At 46.0% G+C, this 15,365-nt stretch overlaps 1 protein-coding gene across 1 annotated transcript in view; it reads right to left on the reverse strand.

Moving 5' to 3' along the window:
* The window catches only part of HYDIN (HYDIN axonemal central pair apparatus protein), a 1,819,717-nt gene that overhangs the window by 1,359,159 nt on the left and 445,193 nt on the right, over positions 1-15,365 (reverse strand). Inside the window, exon 18 of the mRNA XM_029609235.1 lies at positions 4,467-4,619. Within this exon, the coding sequence (XP_029465095.1) occupies positions 4,467-4,619 (153 nt within the window). The remainder of the gene's footprint in view (positions 1-4,466; positions 4,620-15,365) is intronic.

The following is a 15,365-nucleotide window of genomic DNA, read 5'->3' on the forward strand; positions in this document are numbered from 1 at the left end:
ATTGGTGGCATGGCCACGAGCGTCGACGGTATCAATTGGATCGACTCAAGCACCAATGGCATCCATGGCATCGATGCCACCGACATGGGCATTGATGGCACCAACATGGGCACCGATGGAATCGATGTTGGCATGGATGCTATCGATGGAATCGACCTGGGCATCGATGGAAATGACCTGGGCATCGATGGCATCAATAAAATGAAGGATGGCATTGATGGAAATGACCCTGGCATTGATGGAAGTGCCCCGGGCAACGGTGGCATCGACCCGGGCATAAATGGCACTGACAAGACAAGGTGTACGTCAATGGCATCCATCCGGGCAATGATAGCACCGATGAAACCCAAGGAAAAATCAGTGCCATGGATGAAAAACATGGTTGGCACTGATAGAAACGATGCAGGGACTGATGGCATCAGTGTACCTTGGGGGGAGGGGAACCAATGGTATCTAAGAATCCAAGATGGCCTGAAGGGGGTACCGACGGAAGCGATGGGGCATTGATTGCGCGAGGGTACCGAGGAATTGAAGGACTTGAATCGAAAGGGGCCCTGGCGGCAACAAAAACCGTGGAAGTCCTTGTCCCACGAGCGCTAATAACCAGGCACAGTGTCACAGAGGGACACTCGCAGGCTATGTGTGGCTAACTGAAAACATAGGGAGAAGGAAGGCCGCAGTCAGTTGGCAGGCCAGGAAGGTGACAGGAACCGACCGAAAAAAACAGGGCATAGTAATCACCGTGCGTCGAATAAACGTACGCGAAGGGAGACCCGTGCAGGGAAAAGTGTTTGTGAAGTAAAGGTTTAAGTGTTTCCATGAGGAAAAAGTGTTAGAATTTCTCACAGAGCTCCTAACCGCTATGCTTATTGCAGAGTGGAAAAAAGAAGACTGAGGGAGACACCTGTGGCTCACAGGGATAATTGCAGGCTGAGCATGCTCAGTGCACCCAGTGTGCCAGTGTCAGTTAAAGCTTTGTAGAAACTTTGACAGAAAAGTTTTCCGTACAGGGCTCCATCCTGTGATGTCACCCATATGTGAGGACTACCATCCTGCTTGTCCTGTGAGAAAAGGCAAAACCCCTAAGGTGATATATCTGGGGCATGGTAGGTAGGGAGAGAGGCATCAAGACCTGCAAAGTGCTTTCAATCATCTTGTTACTCACATGGAAATTCTGAAAAGCTCAAAGGAAAATTGATTTTTAATAAAACATCTTTTCCATCAAGTCTGATGTCAGCCTAGAATGATGAGGGCATATGTTGTTCCCTGCCATTGAGAAGGCACATTCACTGGGCACACTGGTTGGTGGGCAGAAAAGATAATGCTGAGCCACCATGGCTAGGTCTGGCCAGATTGCTGACTTGTGTGCCCAATATGCCAGTGCATCTGTGTCCATGTCATCAATGAGCTCTGTGAGATAGTGTTTCACAGAAATCTCTGCTGGGGTGATCAGAGAGTCTCTCTTGCCAGATGCTTTAGTAATGGCCTGTGTCAGAACAGATGATTCTTTGTGGGGGCTATGACTTTAGCATATTGAAAAATGGGGAGGAATTGGTGCTGCTCAAGCTTGCACTATTCTCTAGGATGGTCAGTTTTTCCTTTGCTACCTCTTCACTGAGCTTATGCCCCTTATGCTTCTGTTCACATACCCTAGCTACCAGCATCTTCTTCATGGATGTGAGACGCTGCAACTATAGGATGCGACTCCCTTTTATCCGAGGTTCACTCAGTATTGTTAAAGTTTTTATTCTGATTTACACCTGCTGTTGCAAGAAGTCCAGAAACTGCAACACCTCTGCTTCTATTCCCTCTTGCTCATAGAAACCCTCTGATTTTTTTCTCCTGAATATTCACTATAGGGATGATCCCCACCAGGGTGGCACTTCTGGAACTCAGATTCTCCATGGATTCCTTGAAGGGCTTCAGGATTTATATCTGCTGCCTCATCAGTAACCAATCATGATGCCCCAGGAGGCTTACAGAGATATATCATGAAGGAGTGTCTACTGCTTCGCTAATCTCTGCAGCATCAGATAGGTGGAGTTTCAGTGAGTGCCAACATTTTGAATCAAATGCTTATGAGGCATCCCAAATTCTTTCTGCTTCTCAAGGAGAAGCTGCCCATCCTTCATGCTTCAATGGAAATGCTTTGCTATTTTCTTGTACCTCTCTATCGGATCCTTTAGGACTAGACTGCCGTAGTCATTGAGAACCAGCCCCAGTGCATCCCTCATTGCCAGGTGTAACAAGTGTGCAAAGCAATGGATTCCCCAAAAGCCCCCTCCTCTATTGTCTTTAGCATATTTTTTCCACACTGTCACAAATAAACCTGCCTGAAGGCTCCTGCCTCTCTAGTCTAGCAACTATCTTATTGCTGATAGAATAGTGCATGATGTATGGTGGTTATCCATCATCTAGGTTTGCAGCACAGCCTTCTTGTACCCTGATGCTTGGTCCTCATTGGAACTGCTGCCTGCCCCTTTATCGACCAGGTTGCGCCAGTGTGCAGTCAGAGAGAGTTAAACGTGCGTAACATTCAGACCTGATATCGCAGATGAAATGCACATTATTCCCTCTGCCTTTGCTGTGCCTGGATACAACTACAGCACTGGATATACAGGGTGGGGATAATCTTATTAGCCGACTAGAATTTACTCAGATAAGTGCCCAAATATTCATCTACCCAGTTAACTGCAGTCTGGGAAGGTAAATGGGTTTGGAGAGGAAAACCTGAACCTTCATTGTTTCAAACAAAAATTCATTACAAAATAAATAGAAGAAACAGCACAGCCGCAGCAAGCCATATTCACACTCATGTTACTATTTTGCTCCCCTGAAGTGCCCAAGATTTAATATTTATTGATACTGTACCTCTACTCACAGTACCATTCTACTGTGTGAGAATTGTCGGCCTCTTTAACCTTTTAAACCATTGTCAATTTATGAAATGCCCCAAATCTCTTTCCCTGTATATCTGTCTTATTAGATTGTAAGCTTTATTGAGGAAGATCCTAGGTTCTGTATTGGGAGTCTATACTCAGGAAAAAGATCTTGGAATCCTTGTGGTCAATACTTTGAAATCCTCAGTTCAGTGTGTGTCAGCGGTAAAAAAAAAAAAAAAGCAAATAGAATATTAGGAATGATCTGAAAAGGACTGGAGAATAAAACAAAAAATGTCATATTGCCTCTGTATCAAGTCATGGTACAACTGCACTTTCAGTACTGTATGTATGCAGTTCTGGTTGCCCCATCTCAAGAAAGACATAATAGAATTAGAAAAGGTGCAGAGGAAAGTGACAAAAATGCTAAAGGGATCTCTTCTATGATGAGAGGTTACACAGGCTAGGGCTTTTCAACTTGGAAAAGAGACAGCTGGAGGGGATATGTTAGTTTATAAAATCATGAGTGAGGTAGAATAGATAAATAAAGGATGATTATTTGCCCTTTCAAATAATACTACAAGAAGGGGATTCTTCATGAAACTAACAACCAGCAAATTCAAAACAAATCATAGCATGAACTTTTTCTCGCCGTGCCTTATCAACCTATGGAATCGGTTGCCAGAGGATGTAATCAAGGCAACTAGTATAGCCAGATTTAAAAAGAGGTTTGGACAAGTTCCTGGAGGAAAAAATCCATAACACATTATTATCAGGAAGACTAAAGAAGACGATTACTATCCCTGGAAGTGAGTAACAGGAATTAGATTTATTTTATGGGCGTACCAGGTATTTGTGACCTGGAATGGCCACTATCAAAGTTAAGATGTTGGGCTGACTCAGCATGGTAATTCTTATGTTCTTATGCTAAAAGGAAGAGCTATGAGCAGGGTAAAGTAGAGCAGGCAATCAGCCATAGGAATTTCATTTTAAAATCCCTGAACAGACCAGGTGCAAAGCCCATGTTACTAAAGTATCTAGAGCTCTGGCCAAGCCAACAGGAACAAAGTACTCATGGACCTGAAACCTCCATGAGCAATTTAATTACTGCCACCATATTGATCATAATTACTATATAGAATTAAAGGGATTAGCAAGTCTGTAGCAATTTTTAAGGGAAATAATCAAAAAGGATAAGGCAGACTATTGTCACCAACTAATAGCATGCCTGGGAGGAAAAGAATAGTCAGAACCTTGACTTCCACAGTACTGCAATAAGCATTTTGTAAGCAACATATAAACCTAATGATAACATCTACCTGAACATAGTTAATCATCTCTATTGGAGTACCTGGCACAATGCACTGAGTGAAAAGACATGAAGACATACTATTAGTTCCCCTATCTTTATTAAACTGTTTTGGTATGAACCTCTCATCCAAAAACAATTTTAAAAAATGTAAAATTTAAGTGAAGTGATTCAAGATTACTTATCCCTTTACTTGTGTGTGACATAAAGCCTCTGCTGGCAACAAGTTTATTCCCAATTTTATTTCCCATTTTAAAGCTGCAACATGATGAACTTACCATTTGTGCTTGAAAGCGTGCCGGAATGCAGGACTGATTAGACAGGTGAAGGGTCCTTGAAGCAACAGTTAAAACCGGAATTTTGCCGAAATCCAGCTCATTGGGTTGTACACAGACAACAGGACCTACTCCAGTAGACTGAAGATGGACTTCCTGTTTTCAGGAAGAAAGAATGGAAAACTACTTAAAACATTTTTCTGCTTTGTCCCTGTTGAGATGTAGAAAATCTAGATGTATTTCATGGCTATAAACACACTAAATGAAACTGTTGGAAATGGTAAGTGAATGAAAGTAGAGGAGAAAGAGGTTCAGCAACAGGAGCAGTATAATGTTAATAACTATTAGAAGGCAAAGATTAACAGTTTTGCTACCCTCCATTATTTATGCCTCTCTTCGTATCCACACTCCATCCCGTAACTTAAGATCTCTTGGCAAAGCATTGCTAACAATACCTTCACCAAAAATAGCCCATTTAAGCACAGTAAGAGAAAGGTCATTATCTTTGGCGGGACCAATAATTTGGAATGCGTTCCCCCTTGATATCTGAACAGAATCAAACATAAACTGATTTAAGAAATTGATAAAGACTTGGTTATTTGAATAGGCATATATGCAAGCAAACTAATTCCTGGTCTTGATTCCTCCCGAAAGATACTTTTACTAGTTTTTATTAAACATTGTTAATAATTTGAAATTATTATTAATGTTTTATTTTATAAACTAGTATGAGGTAGTTTTAGTTAAGTTACTTAGTGTTTATTTAACTTTTAGCTAATTGTAACTAGTTTTATTAGATTTTAAGATATTTTCTTTGTTTTATATTCAATTTTTATGTTTTAAATTTAAGAATGATTATTTTATGTTACATGTATACAGAATTTTATTGTACTTTAAACAGACTTGAAATCAACATGAATGTCGGTATATAAAATCAACTAAATAAATAAATAAATATTTATGAGCCTAAGGGGCCTATTTATGAAGACATGTTAATGCACAGTTTTAATGCAGATTACTTCCAGGGGCATTTATTAAACTGTGGTAACTGACTGGTGCCAGGAATGCACATTGTTGCACCTAGAAAACAAGGCATGTAAACTGGTGCCATCACAGCACACCTTAAAAGAGCTCCCCACACTCAATAGCCTCCCTCTCCCTGCATTCGATTGCACCATCCCAGCATTCGAATGCAGGGAGTTAGCCCTGCCACCTAACTGATACACTACCCTGACTTGACACTCCAAAAATAACTCCACTCCCCCCCAATAGTTCCCTATGCCCCTCAGCCTCAAGCCTCCATACCCTATTTTGAAAACTTTTGGTCCCCCCCCAGGACAGAAACAATCCCAGTCGCTCATACCTCACCAGCACAGGAATTCAAAATGGAGCAAGCTGATCTGTGGTTCTTCTACGCCCTATTCTTTCTCAATAGTCCCTACTTTTCCCACTTCCCATATAGTTCAGGGGAGGCCTCATCAATCCAAAGGTTAAAGGTGTGCACCCTATGGCAGCCATTTTCTTTCTCTGATGTTCTTAGGACTGACTGGTCCAGATGGATGGAGAATCTGAACCAGATTCCCTGTGGCACAGTGCTGTGACCTGAGCCAGGAGGGTGGCCAGCATAAAAATTAACTTTATAAAAAAGATATTTAATGCTATATTATACTCCTTTGTAATATATCCTTAGCATATCAGTTTTAGCACCCATTTAGCAAAACAAAACAATCAGTAAAAATCAGTTGTTACATTATACACAGGGGGGAATTTTTATTAGCCCACATTATTTTCATAGTGAAACTCTCTACTAGATATGGGGGACAAAAGCGTCTACATACGTTCCACCTCTTATTTCTGCAGGTGGCTGAATGAGGGCAACATTATTCTTCCAACCATACCTATTGCTGTTTAGTTAATCTATGACTGGGTCTATTTACTAAAGTACATTAAAAAGACACATTAACACGTCTTTTTAATGTACTGTATTTCATGCGAGATTTAGTAAACTGTGATAAGTATCGCAGTTTAGTATATCCTGCAGCCAGTAATCTGTGGACTTTACAAGTGATAGTAATGTCTGCATATTCCTAACTGCAAAAACATGTGTTGGAGAGCACTTGCCTTCCAACCACTGTAGAATGCACCTATATCCACCACATTCCTGATTTCCCTTCTCATCATCCCTGGATTTCCCCCTTCCCCAAGCAAAACCCCCTACCATAGTTAGCAAGTCCCACCCCTTGTCTTTAATCTCCACCCCAAACATACAATATTAAAATATCTCACCCTCCCCCCCCCCCCAATGCATGACTACCCATTGGGCTTCCCAATTGTTCCTTTCATGCTAGTGCAATAATCCAAAATGAAGCTGGATGACTCAAGGCTGCCTCTTTGTCTCTGTCACTGGTAATGCACAAAACCCCTGCCCCCATTCTACTTAAAGGGACAGCAGCAGCCCAGATTCTTCTCAAGTATTCTTCTCAAGTATAACTCGACCCCTAGAGCAAACCCCATCTCACCAGCATAACTCTGCCCCCATTCCACATCAAAAACCAACCAAGCAATCCCCTACCCTGAAGAAAACTCTCTTGAACAAGCCCCTCCCCCCCCCCAACTTAACCTCCTCAGACCAAACACCTTCCAACATAACCCAAATCCTCTCCTCCCATGCCTTCACCAGAAGCCCAAGAAAATCCTGTTCACCTGACAAAGGCACATCCTACCAAGGTTCTTCCAAGCCTAAGTCCCTTCTACCCAGTCAAGGTTCCAGGTGCTGTGGGGCAGGAGTGATCCCCACTTGCTCTTGCCCTACTGGCACATGAGAAGTGAAAAGGAGCCTTGGGTCCATTGATAGCATTTTGAAATCAGAGCTGCTAGGGCAGGAGCAAGTAGGGTTTTCTCCTGCCCATAGGATGCAGGGACCTCAGCAATTCGTATTGGGATAATAATATAGGGCAGAGGGGTTTGGTGGGGGGAATACCTAAAGGGAACTTCTGCTAGGCAAAGTGGATTCTTTGGACTTTGGGTAGGGTGATGCTCAGGGCTGGGGCAAGGTTAGCTCTAATGGGGGGGAGAGAGAAAGAAAGAGGAGTGTTTACTTGAGAAGGAGAATTTGCTCTAAGGAGATGGAGTCTGTTCTATGGGGAGCAGAATTATGCTGAGGGGTTTTGTTTCAGGTGGAGATGATGCTCGAAGGGAGAGGGTGGGTTTGCACTAGGGGGAGGTTGCTTAAGGGAAAGAGGTTTGCATCGAGGGGGTGATTTCATTGAGGATTTGTTCTAAGTCAGAAGATATGAAGGGGGGTCTACTTAAGGGCAGATGATGCTCAGGCAGGGGAGGTGTGCTCAGGATGGAGCAATTCTTAGTGGGAGGGTTTCTCTGGGAGGTGATACTTTCTGCTTCATGGTTTCTTTGGACTGCCAACAGCTCTTTAAGGAGAATGGGGGAGAGATTTGCCAAAAAATCAGCAGGAATGTTAACCTGATCCTGTAGTTGAGACAATGAGCCCTATGCTAATCAGTCCTGGTTTTCTAATTTTCATCTTAATGCAATTTGGTCCTTTTTGCCTTGCACAACATAATGAAGTGGATGTTAGAAAACTAAAAATGGATCAAAAAAATGTCAATATGACACCTTTATCTTTCGTTACTTTTATTACAAATTATTAATTGCCTAAGAACTAGGCGATGTACAAAATAAAAACATACACAAGATTTCAATCAAAACTTGTACAGACGACATATCAACGTGTTAAAAATTCTTAAAAAGTAACATATAAAATGGACAATTAATAGAATGCATGCCTGCCTGCCTGAACAGCCATGTCTTTACTGACTAGATTGTCTGCCAGTCCAAGTGGTTCAGGGAATATATTCCAGAAAGCTGGGGCAGCAATTGAAAATGCACAATCTCTCATACAGCTGAACCTAGCGTGTGCAGGTGAAGATGCATCTAGCATGCCCCTCTGTGAGGAGCAAAGTTGGTGAGTGGGACAGTACAATCGCATCAAAGCATTACACCATGGGGTGACAGCAGAAGAAATTAATTTGAAACTGATCACTGCAACCTTGTATTTAATATGCTCAGCTATGGGGAGCCAATGCAAGTCAATGAGGACCGGGGGTAATATGTTCCCGTCTTTTGTGCCAGTAATGAGACGCGAAGCAGCATTAAGAAGTAGTTGGAGAGGTTTTTGAGTAAGGACTAGTAAATCCAATAAGACAGAATTACAATAGTCCAATATTGGAAGGACAGAAGCCTCGACTACGATTCAAAAATCTCCCATATCCAACAAATGTTTAAGCCCGCATAAAACATGCAATTTGAAAAAGCCAGACTTGATAATGTTCTTAACTTGGGAACGAAAGGAAAGAGCGGGATCAATCAAGACATCTAAATTGTGGATACAGGAATTGAGCGTATAAGAATTATTTTCTATCATAATTGAAGTATGTTGGATCCTGGAGTGAGATAGCTGAATCACTATGCATGGAGTTTTAGCAATGTTCAGGGACTGTTCGTTAAACATCAGCCACCTCTTGATGGTTGTTATACACATAGAGTTAAACTGGCAATAATATAAACTTCTCAAGCTGTTGTGATCTTATCAAAGTAAGTTAATTACCATCAATGCACTTATGGACATCAAAAGTTCTACCTAACATGGAACCAAGCATAGTTGAGAACAGGAGTGACAAACTCTAATTCTCAAGAGCCACAAATAGGCCAGGTTTTAGGATATCAATTACAAATATGCATGAGATATATTTGCATATAACAAAGGCAGTGCATGTATGATGGAATGTACTACTGCCATTACCGAGTTTGGGGGGTGAGGGTACAAAACCCAGTATCACTGTGAATACAGTAGCCTGCCACTAGAGGGGGCCTGAGAAAGATTGGTGGGAACCATAGAGGAAGTGAGATCCCTCTGAAGTAAAGCAGTCTGGGAAAAAAGGGCTGAGTCATTCCCACAAGTGTAGGCAGTTAGGGCACAGAGCAAACAGCTAAAAAGGGTCTTCTTGCAAGAGGAAGGGCACAGACCAAGAAGAACAGAAGCTCCCTAATCAGAAGGAGAGGACACTTCTTAAGGAAAAAATCCCTTAAACTCCAAGGGGCAGTAGGAATTGAGGTGGTAGTGAATAAATCCTGTGCACTTTTTGACAATGTAAGAGAGGGCAGCTTGGAGAGCTATTGTTGGGCTCTATCCTTTTGTGGATCTTGTGGGGCCAGGAAGCCCAGGCACAGAGAGAGAGACTAGAACAGACAAATTTATAGCCTATGAATCAAAAAGTGGTGGGACCTGCAGGCCAGTAGTGTTATGACCGTCGGTCGCAGATGGCCGCAACCGACTCAACTCGCGTCATGTGCTGTCTTGCTCTCCTCTCCGGGTCAACTCGCAGCTGGGGCTAGCCGCTGCTGCCGCATACCTCCGGGTTCTCAAGACTCCTCGTGGCGGCCGGGACGCCGCTGACCCCCACACCAACTTTGGGCCTTCCTAGGCACGCAAATGCGCGCCACCGGGCCTCCCTTTAAAGGCCCAATGGCAGGAACCTCAGGGGCGTCCCCGACTGATGACATCACAAGTTTGGGATTCATAAGCACCTCCCTTGGCCTTTGCTCTTTGACTTGGCAATGAGTTCCTTCGCCTACTGGTGCTTGCTCCTGTCTCCTCGGACCTGTGGTTCCTGCTTTGGATCTACCTGCGGTGCTGGACTCTGGCTCGTGTACCCGCTCCTCAGAGGCCTGCTGGCGCTCCAGTTGGAGACCTAGTCTCCAGGCTTCCCCGCTCCTCGGGGTCACCCTTGCACCTTCCAGAGGCCCTACCTTCCGGCTTCCCTGCTCCTCGGGGTTGCTCCACAAAATACCTTACTGCTTTGGAGACTCGACTCTGCACTTCCTCGCTCCTCGGGGCAGTGCCTACGCCAGTGATGGTACTCCGCACTTCCCTGCTCCTTGGAACAGTGCCTACGTTTCTCTACCAGAGATGCCACCGTATGCAACCCCGCTCCTCGAGGCAGCTTACATCACTACTTCGGAGATTCGACTCCCTGCTCTGGTACTTGCATTTCCAATTCTGCCTGAGTACAGGGTGTCACCTCTGAACTGTGTCTCTTGCCCCGCTCCTCGGGACACCTCACACTATTCTCTCTACAAGCCCCTGCGATCACGTGGTCGTGATGCAGTACGTTCTATCCCTCTGGCACTACTACGTGTCCCCTACTGCAGCTGACCTCGCCTCTCAAAAGTGAGGACCTGTGGGGCTCCTCCCTGCAGGTTGCATCAACCCTCACCTCGGGCCAAGGGTCCAAGAAACCCATGAATCCTAACAGATTGCCAAGTCCATGGACCCAGCAGAGGTCTCAGCTATACAGGCCATCCCTGGCCTGGCACAAAGAATCAGTGAGCAGCAAAAGTTCCTGGAATCACTAGCAGCAGTCATTGATATCTTGAGCACTTGTTTAAACGCCGTTGTGACTGCCGCCATGACGTCTACCAAGCTCAACCCTTCCATCTCTATACCAGTCCCTCGGCCTACTGTGCATTAGCCTCCACGCTTTTCAGGGAACCCTCTTATGAGCAGGGGTTTCCTGAATCAATGTAACATGCACTTCTGCTTACAACCTGCTCACTTCCCTGATGTGATCACCAAGACTACCTACATCCTTTCCCTTCTGAATGGTAAGGCCTCGGCCTGGACATCACTCCTCTGGTAGCAGGCTGACCCAGTTCTTCGAGACCTGCCCGGGTTTCTTGCCTTATTTCGCTCCGTCTTCGACGACCCTGGCAGAAGATCCGTTTCTGTGTCCTCACTTCTCCATCTCCAACAGGATTCTCGGCCATTAACTGACTACATCATAGTATTCAGGACCCTTTCGTCAGAACTTCACTGGGACTCAGACTGCTTACGATCCATTTTCCTCGAAGGACTGAGTTGCTGGATCAAAGATGAGTTGGCGGCTCGTAAATTGCCAGCATCCCTGGACTCATTGATTGACCTTGCCGGTTGCATCGACCGCCACCTGCAGGTGTTGCGTCCATCGGTCGTCTGCCTCACCTCTCTTCTACCCTTTTCCTCCTCCCTTGGAAGGATGGCTGCCTCCGTTGCTGTTTGCCAAAACCCTCGGCGTCTCCAAGCCAGCATGAGCGTCCCCGTCAGCCATGCTTCTTCCTGATGCCTCCTAAGGCACGTGCGCGCATGCTGCCTATGCTTTTGAATACGGCATGGCGGGAACCTCGGGGGCGGCCCCACTGCATGACGTCAGTACCTCCGGGTATTTAAACCACCGCTCCAATACAATGAGTTAGCAAAGACTTCGGTTTTGCTTCTCTGACCGCTTCTAAGCTGCTCGCTTGGATTCCTCACTACCCTCCGGGGTATCTCACTCCTACGGAAGCTCTGGGTACCCGCTCCTCGGGGGCCTATTGCTTCTACTTGCCCTCCGGGGCTAAGATGCCTAACCTCCAGGACACACGCCCCTCGGGGGTCCTCTCTGCTTCTTTCATGAAACTCTCAGTGCTCCTAGGTACTTGCTCCTCGAGGGCCTATCCTGCTCTGGGTATCCTGCACCGCGGACCACAGGTCCCTCTCTTCATTCCACTACCTAAGAAAGTTATCAGCACTGCTTCTCTCTGTGAGTATCGCTACGCTCCAGCTCTCCTCATTTCACCCTTCAGGTTCACGGCCTATCCCACACTGTGGAACACTACCGGACCTTTGCTACATCTGGGTGAGACCATCTACTACAGAAACTGTCTGAGCTACTGTGATATCGCTGGACTGCAGTACTGCCTGTTCCTTGGGCAAGATTCTATCCATCAACAGCAGTATAATAAAGCTTTCTTTCCTCAGTGTCTGCTTACTAGAGTCTAGCCAATCGTTGTGGTTCCCCACAGGGCCCCTCCTCGTGGGAGGAGTCATCGCCACTTCGACCAAGAGTCCACAATATGCCACAAACCCAACAGCAGGAGCACTCACAGGAGTCTAGAGCATCCAAAAAACCTACGCCAAGCTCGTCCCGAGTTCGACATTCGTCTTCACCCAGGCTGAACCTGGCCCAGGGCAAAACTGAGGATGAGCCAACGCAAATGGGTCGGAGCAGACTTTCTCCCAAGGAACGACGCCATCGCCAGCAATCCAGACTCTGCCTGTACTGCGGCAAATCCGGACATGCCATAGCCTCGTGTCGTCTGTCTGGGAAACTCCCAGGCCTAGGTTCAGCAGGAGGACTGCTCCTAGGCCTGACATTGCCTTCTCCTCCATTGACATTACCTGTCTCCATCAAGCTGGACAATCAGGAGTTCCACACTCTGACTTTTGTGGACTCTGGGGCTGGTGGGAATTTTATTTTAAAACAATTGACTGAGCACCTCCGGATCCCCACCATCCACTCCTCAGTGCCCTTACTTCTCTCGTCCATCCATGGAGACCCACTACCTGGTGAGGTCACTCACACCACAGCTTCTATTCAGATCCGCACAGGGTCTCTGCAGATAGAGACCATTTCCTTCCACATTCTGGACAAAGCCATACATCCTGTTGTCCTGAGAATGCCGTGGTTACAGCAGCACACCCTGCAGTTTGACTGGGCCACCTTACAACTCTCTCGCTGGGGGTCCTCCTGCTATAACAACTGTCTGGTGTCCGTCTCGCCTCTACCGTGCCTGAGTGCTTCACTCTCTCCTCCCGGTCTTCCTCCGCAATACTCTTCATATGCTGATATATTCTCAAAGAAGGCCACAGACACTCCGCCCCCTCATCGTTCCTATGATTGTGCAATCAAATTGTTGCCCAACACAGAGCCTCCTCGGGGTAGGATCTACCCATTGTCGCTAACAGAGAATCAGGCCATGTCGGAGTACATCTGCGAGAACCTGGCTAAAGGCTTCAATCAGCTTTCCAAGTCTCCTGCAGAAGCGGGTTTTTTCTTTGTAGGGAAAAAAGATGGCTCACTCCATCCCTGCATCGATTACCGGGGTCTAAATGAGATCACCCTAAAAGACTGCTATCCATTGCCTTTGATTTCAGAGCTTTTTCATAGGCTACAGGGAGCGAAAATCTTCTCCAACTTGAACCTCAGGGGAGCTTATAATTTGGTCCGTATCCACAAAGACGATGAATGGAAAATCACTTTGAATAGCTTGTGATGCCATTTGGCCTTTGCAATGCTCTTGCGGTCTTTCAGAATCTGATGAATAAGGTCTTCAGGGATATGTTATACTAATGTGTGGTGGTGTACCTTGACGACATCTTAGTATTCTCCCAAGACCTACAAAGCCACCGCCAGGATGTCTCTCGTGTCCTCCAGCATCTATGGGACAATCAATTCTATGCCAAACTCGAAAAGTGTTCTTTTGAGCAGGAGACCATCCCTTTCCTTGGCTACGTGGTTTCCAGTCAAGGGTTCAGAATAGATCCCCAGAAGTTGAAGAGTATTCATGATTTGGCTTCAACCTACAGGCCTCAAGTCACTACAGAGATTCCTTGGCTTTGCCAATTACTACTGGTCTTTTATTCACCATTATTCCACTCTGACCACACCACTCACGGCCATGACTCGCAAGGGGGCCAGTCCTTCTCAGTGATCGTCCAAAGCCATGACTGCCTTCCAGGATCTTAAGACTGCCTTTCTCCAGGAACCGTGTCTCCGCCATCTGGATCCCAGACACCCATTCGTAGTCGAGGTTGATGCCTCCGACGTGGGAGTAGGGGCAGTTCTAAGCCAGTACTCGACTACCCATACCTTACACCCATGCTCCTTTTTTTCCAGACGCTTCTCTCCAGAAGAATGGAATTATGTGATCGGGGATAAGGAGCTACTAGCTATTAAGCTAGCCTTTGAGGAATGGCGTCCCTGGCTCAAGGGAGCCCAACACCAGATCACAGTATATAATGACCACAAAAACCTCGAGTATTTACACCATGCTCAGCGCTCGAACCGTCATCAGGCCTGTTGGGCCCTCTTTTTTACCCGATTTAATTTCCTGCTGTGCTACTGACCCACCAACAAAAATTGCCAAACCGATGCTCTCTCCAGATCCTTCGTCGCAGAAGATGTCCCCGACACTCCATGGCACGTAACTGACTCCGCTAAGGTCATCCTGTCCACCACGTTTCCGGTGCCACCTGGTAAGACGGTGGTCCCTTGCCAATTATGATGGACGGTCCTTCAGTGGGCTCACAACTCCCTGACTGCAGGACACCTGGGACAGTCTAGAAGTCTCTCCACACTCCAGTGATTTTACTGGTGGCCTACCATGAGGAAGGACACAGGTCTATGTAAAGTTTTGTCCCACTTGCACCCACCATAAGCCTCCTGTGGGGCATCCGTGGGGACTCTTGCAATCGCTGGCTATTCCAAGTGAGGTATGGACCCATAGCATGATGGATTTCATCGTGGATCTTCCTTCCTCCAGCGGCAGCAACACCATTTGGGTCACCGTCTATCATTTTTCAAAAATGGCCCACTTCGTGGCCCTGCCTGGTCTCCCTTCGGCACCGCAGCTTGCTAAATTGGTTATCCGTCATGTGTTCTGGCTCCACGGCCTTCCCAAACATATCCTCTCAGACTGTGGAGTCCAGTTCACGGCCCGCTTTTGGAGATCTCTCTGCAAAAAATTCAACATTTGTTAGATTTAACCTCTGCTTACCATCCCCAAGCCAATGGACAAACAGAGAGAATGAATAGGACTTTGAAACAATTTCTGTGGGCCTACATGAATCTACGGCAGAATGATTGGGCCAACCTCCTTCCTTGGGCGGAGTTCACCCTAAATTCCCCCCAATCCACATCCACTGGTTCATCACCCTTCCAGGTGGTCTATGGACGTCAGCCTCTGCCACCGCTTCCGTTTCCACTATCTGTGCCCTCACCAGCGGCACAGTCAACCCCCCAGGAGTTA

The sequence above is a fragment of the Rhinatrema bivittatum genome, chromosome 7, assembly GCF_901001135.1.
Source record: "Rhinatrema bivittatum chromosome 7, aRhiBiv1.1, whole genome shotgun sequence".
Classification (NCBI taxonomy): domain Eukaryota; kingdom Metazoa; phylum Chordata; class Amphibia; order Gymnophiona; family Rhinatrematidae; genus Rhinatrema; species Rhinatrema bivittatum.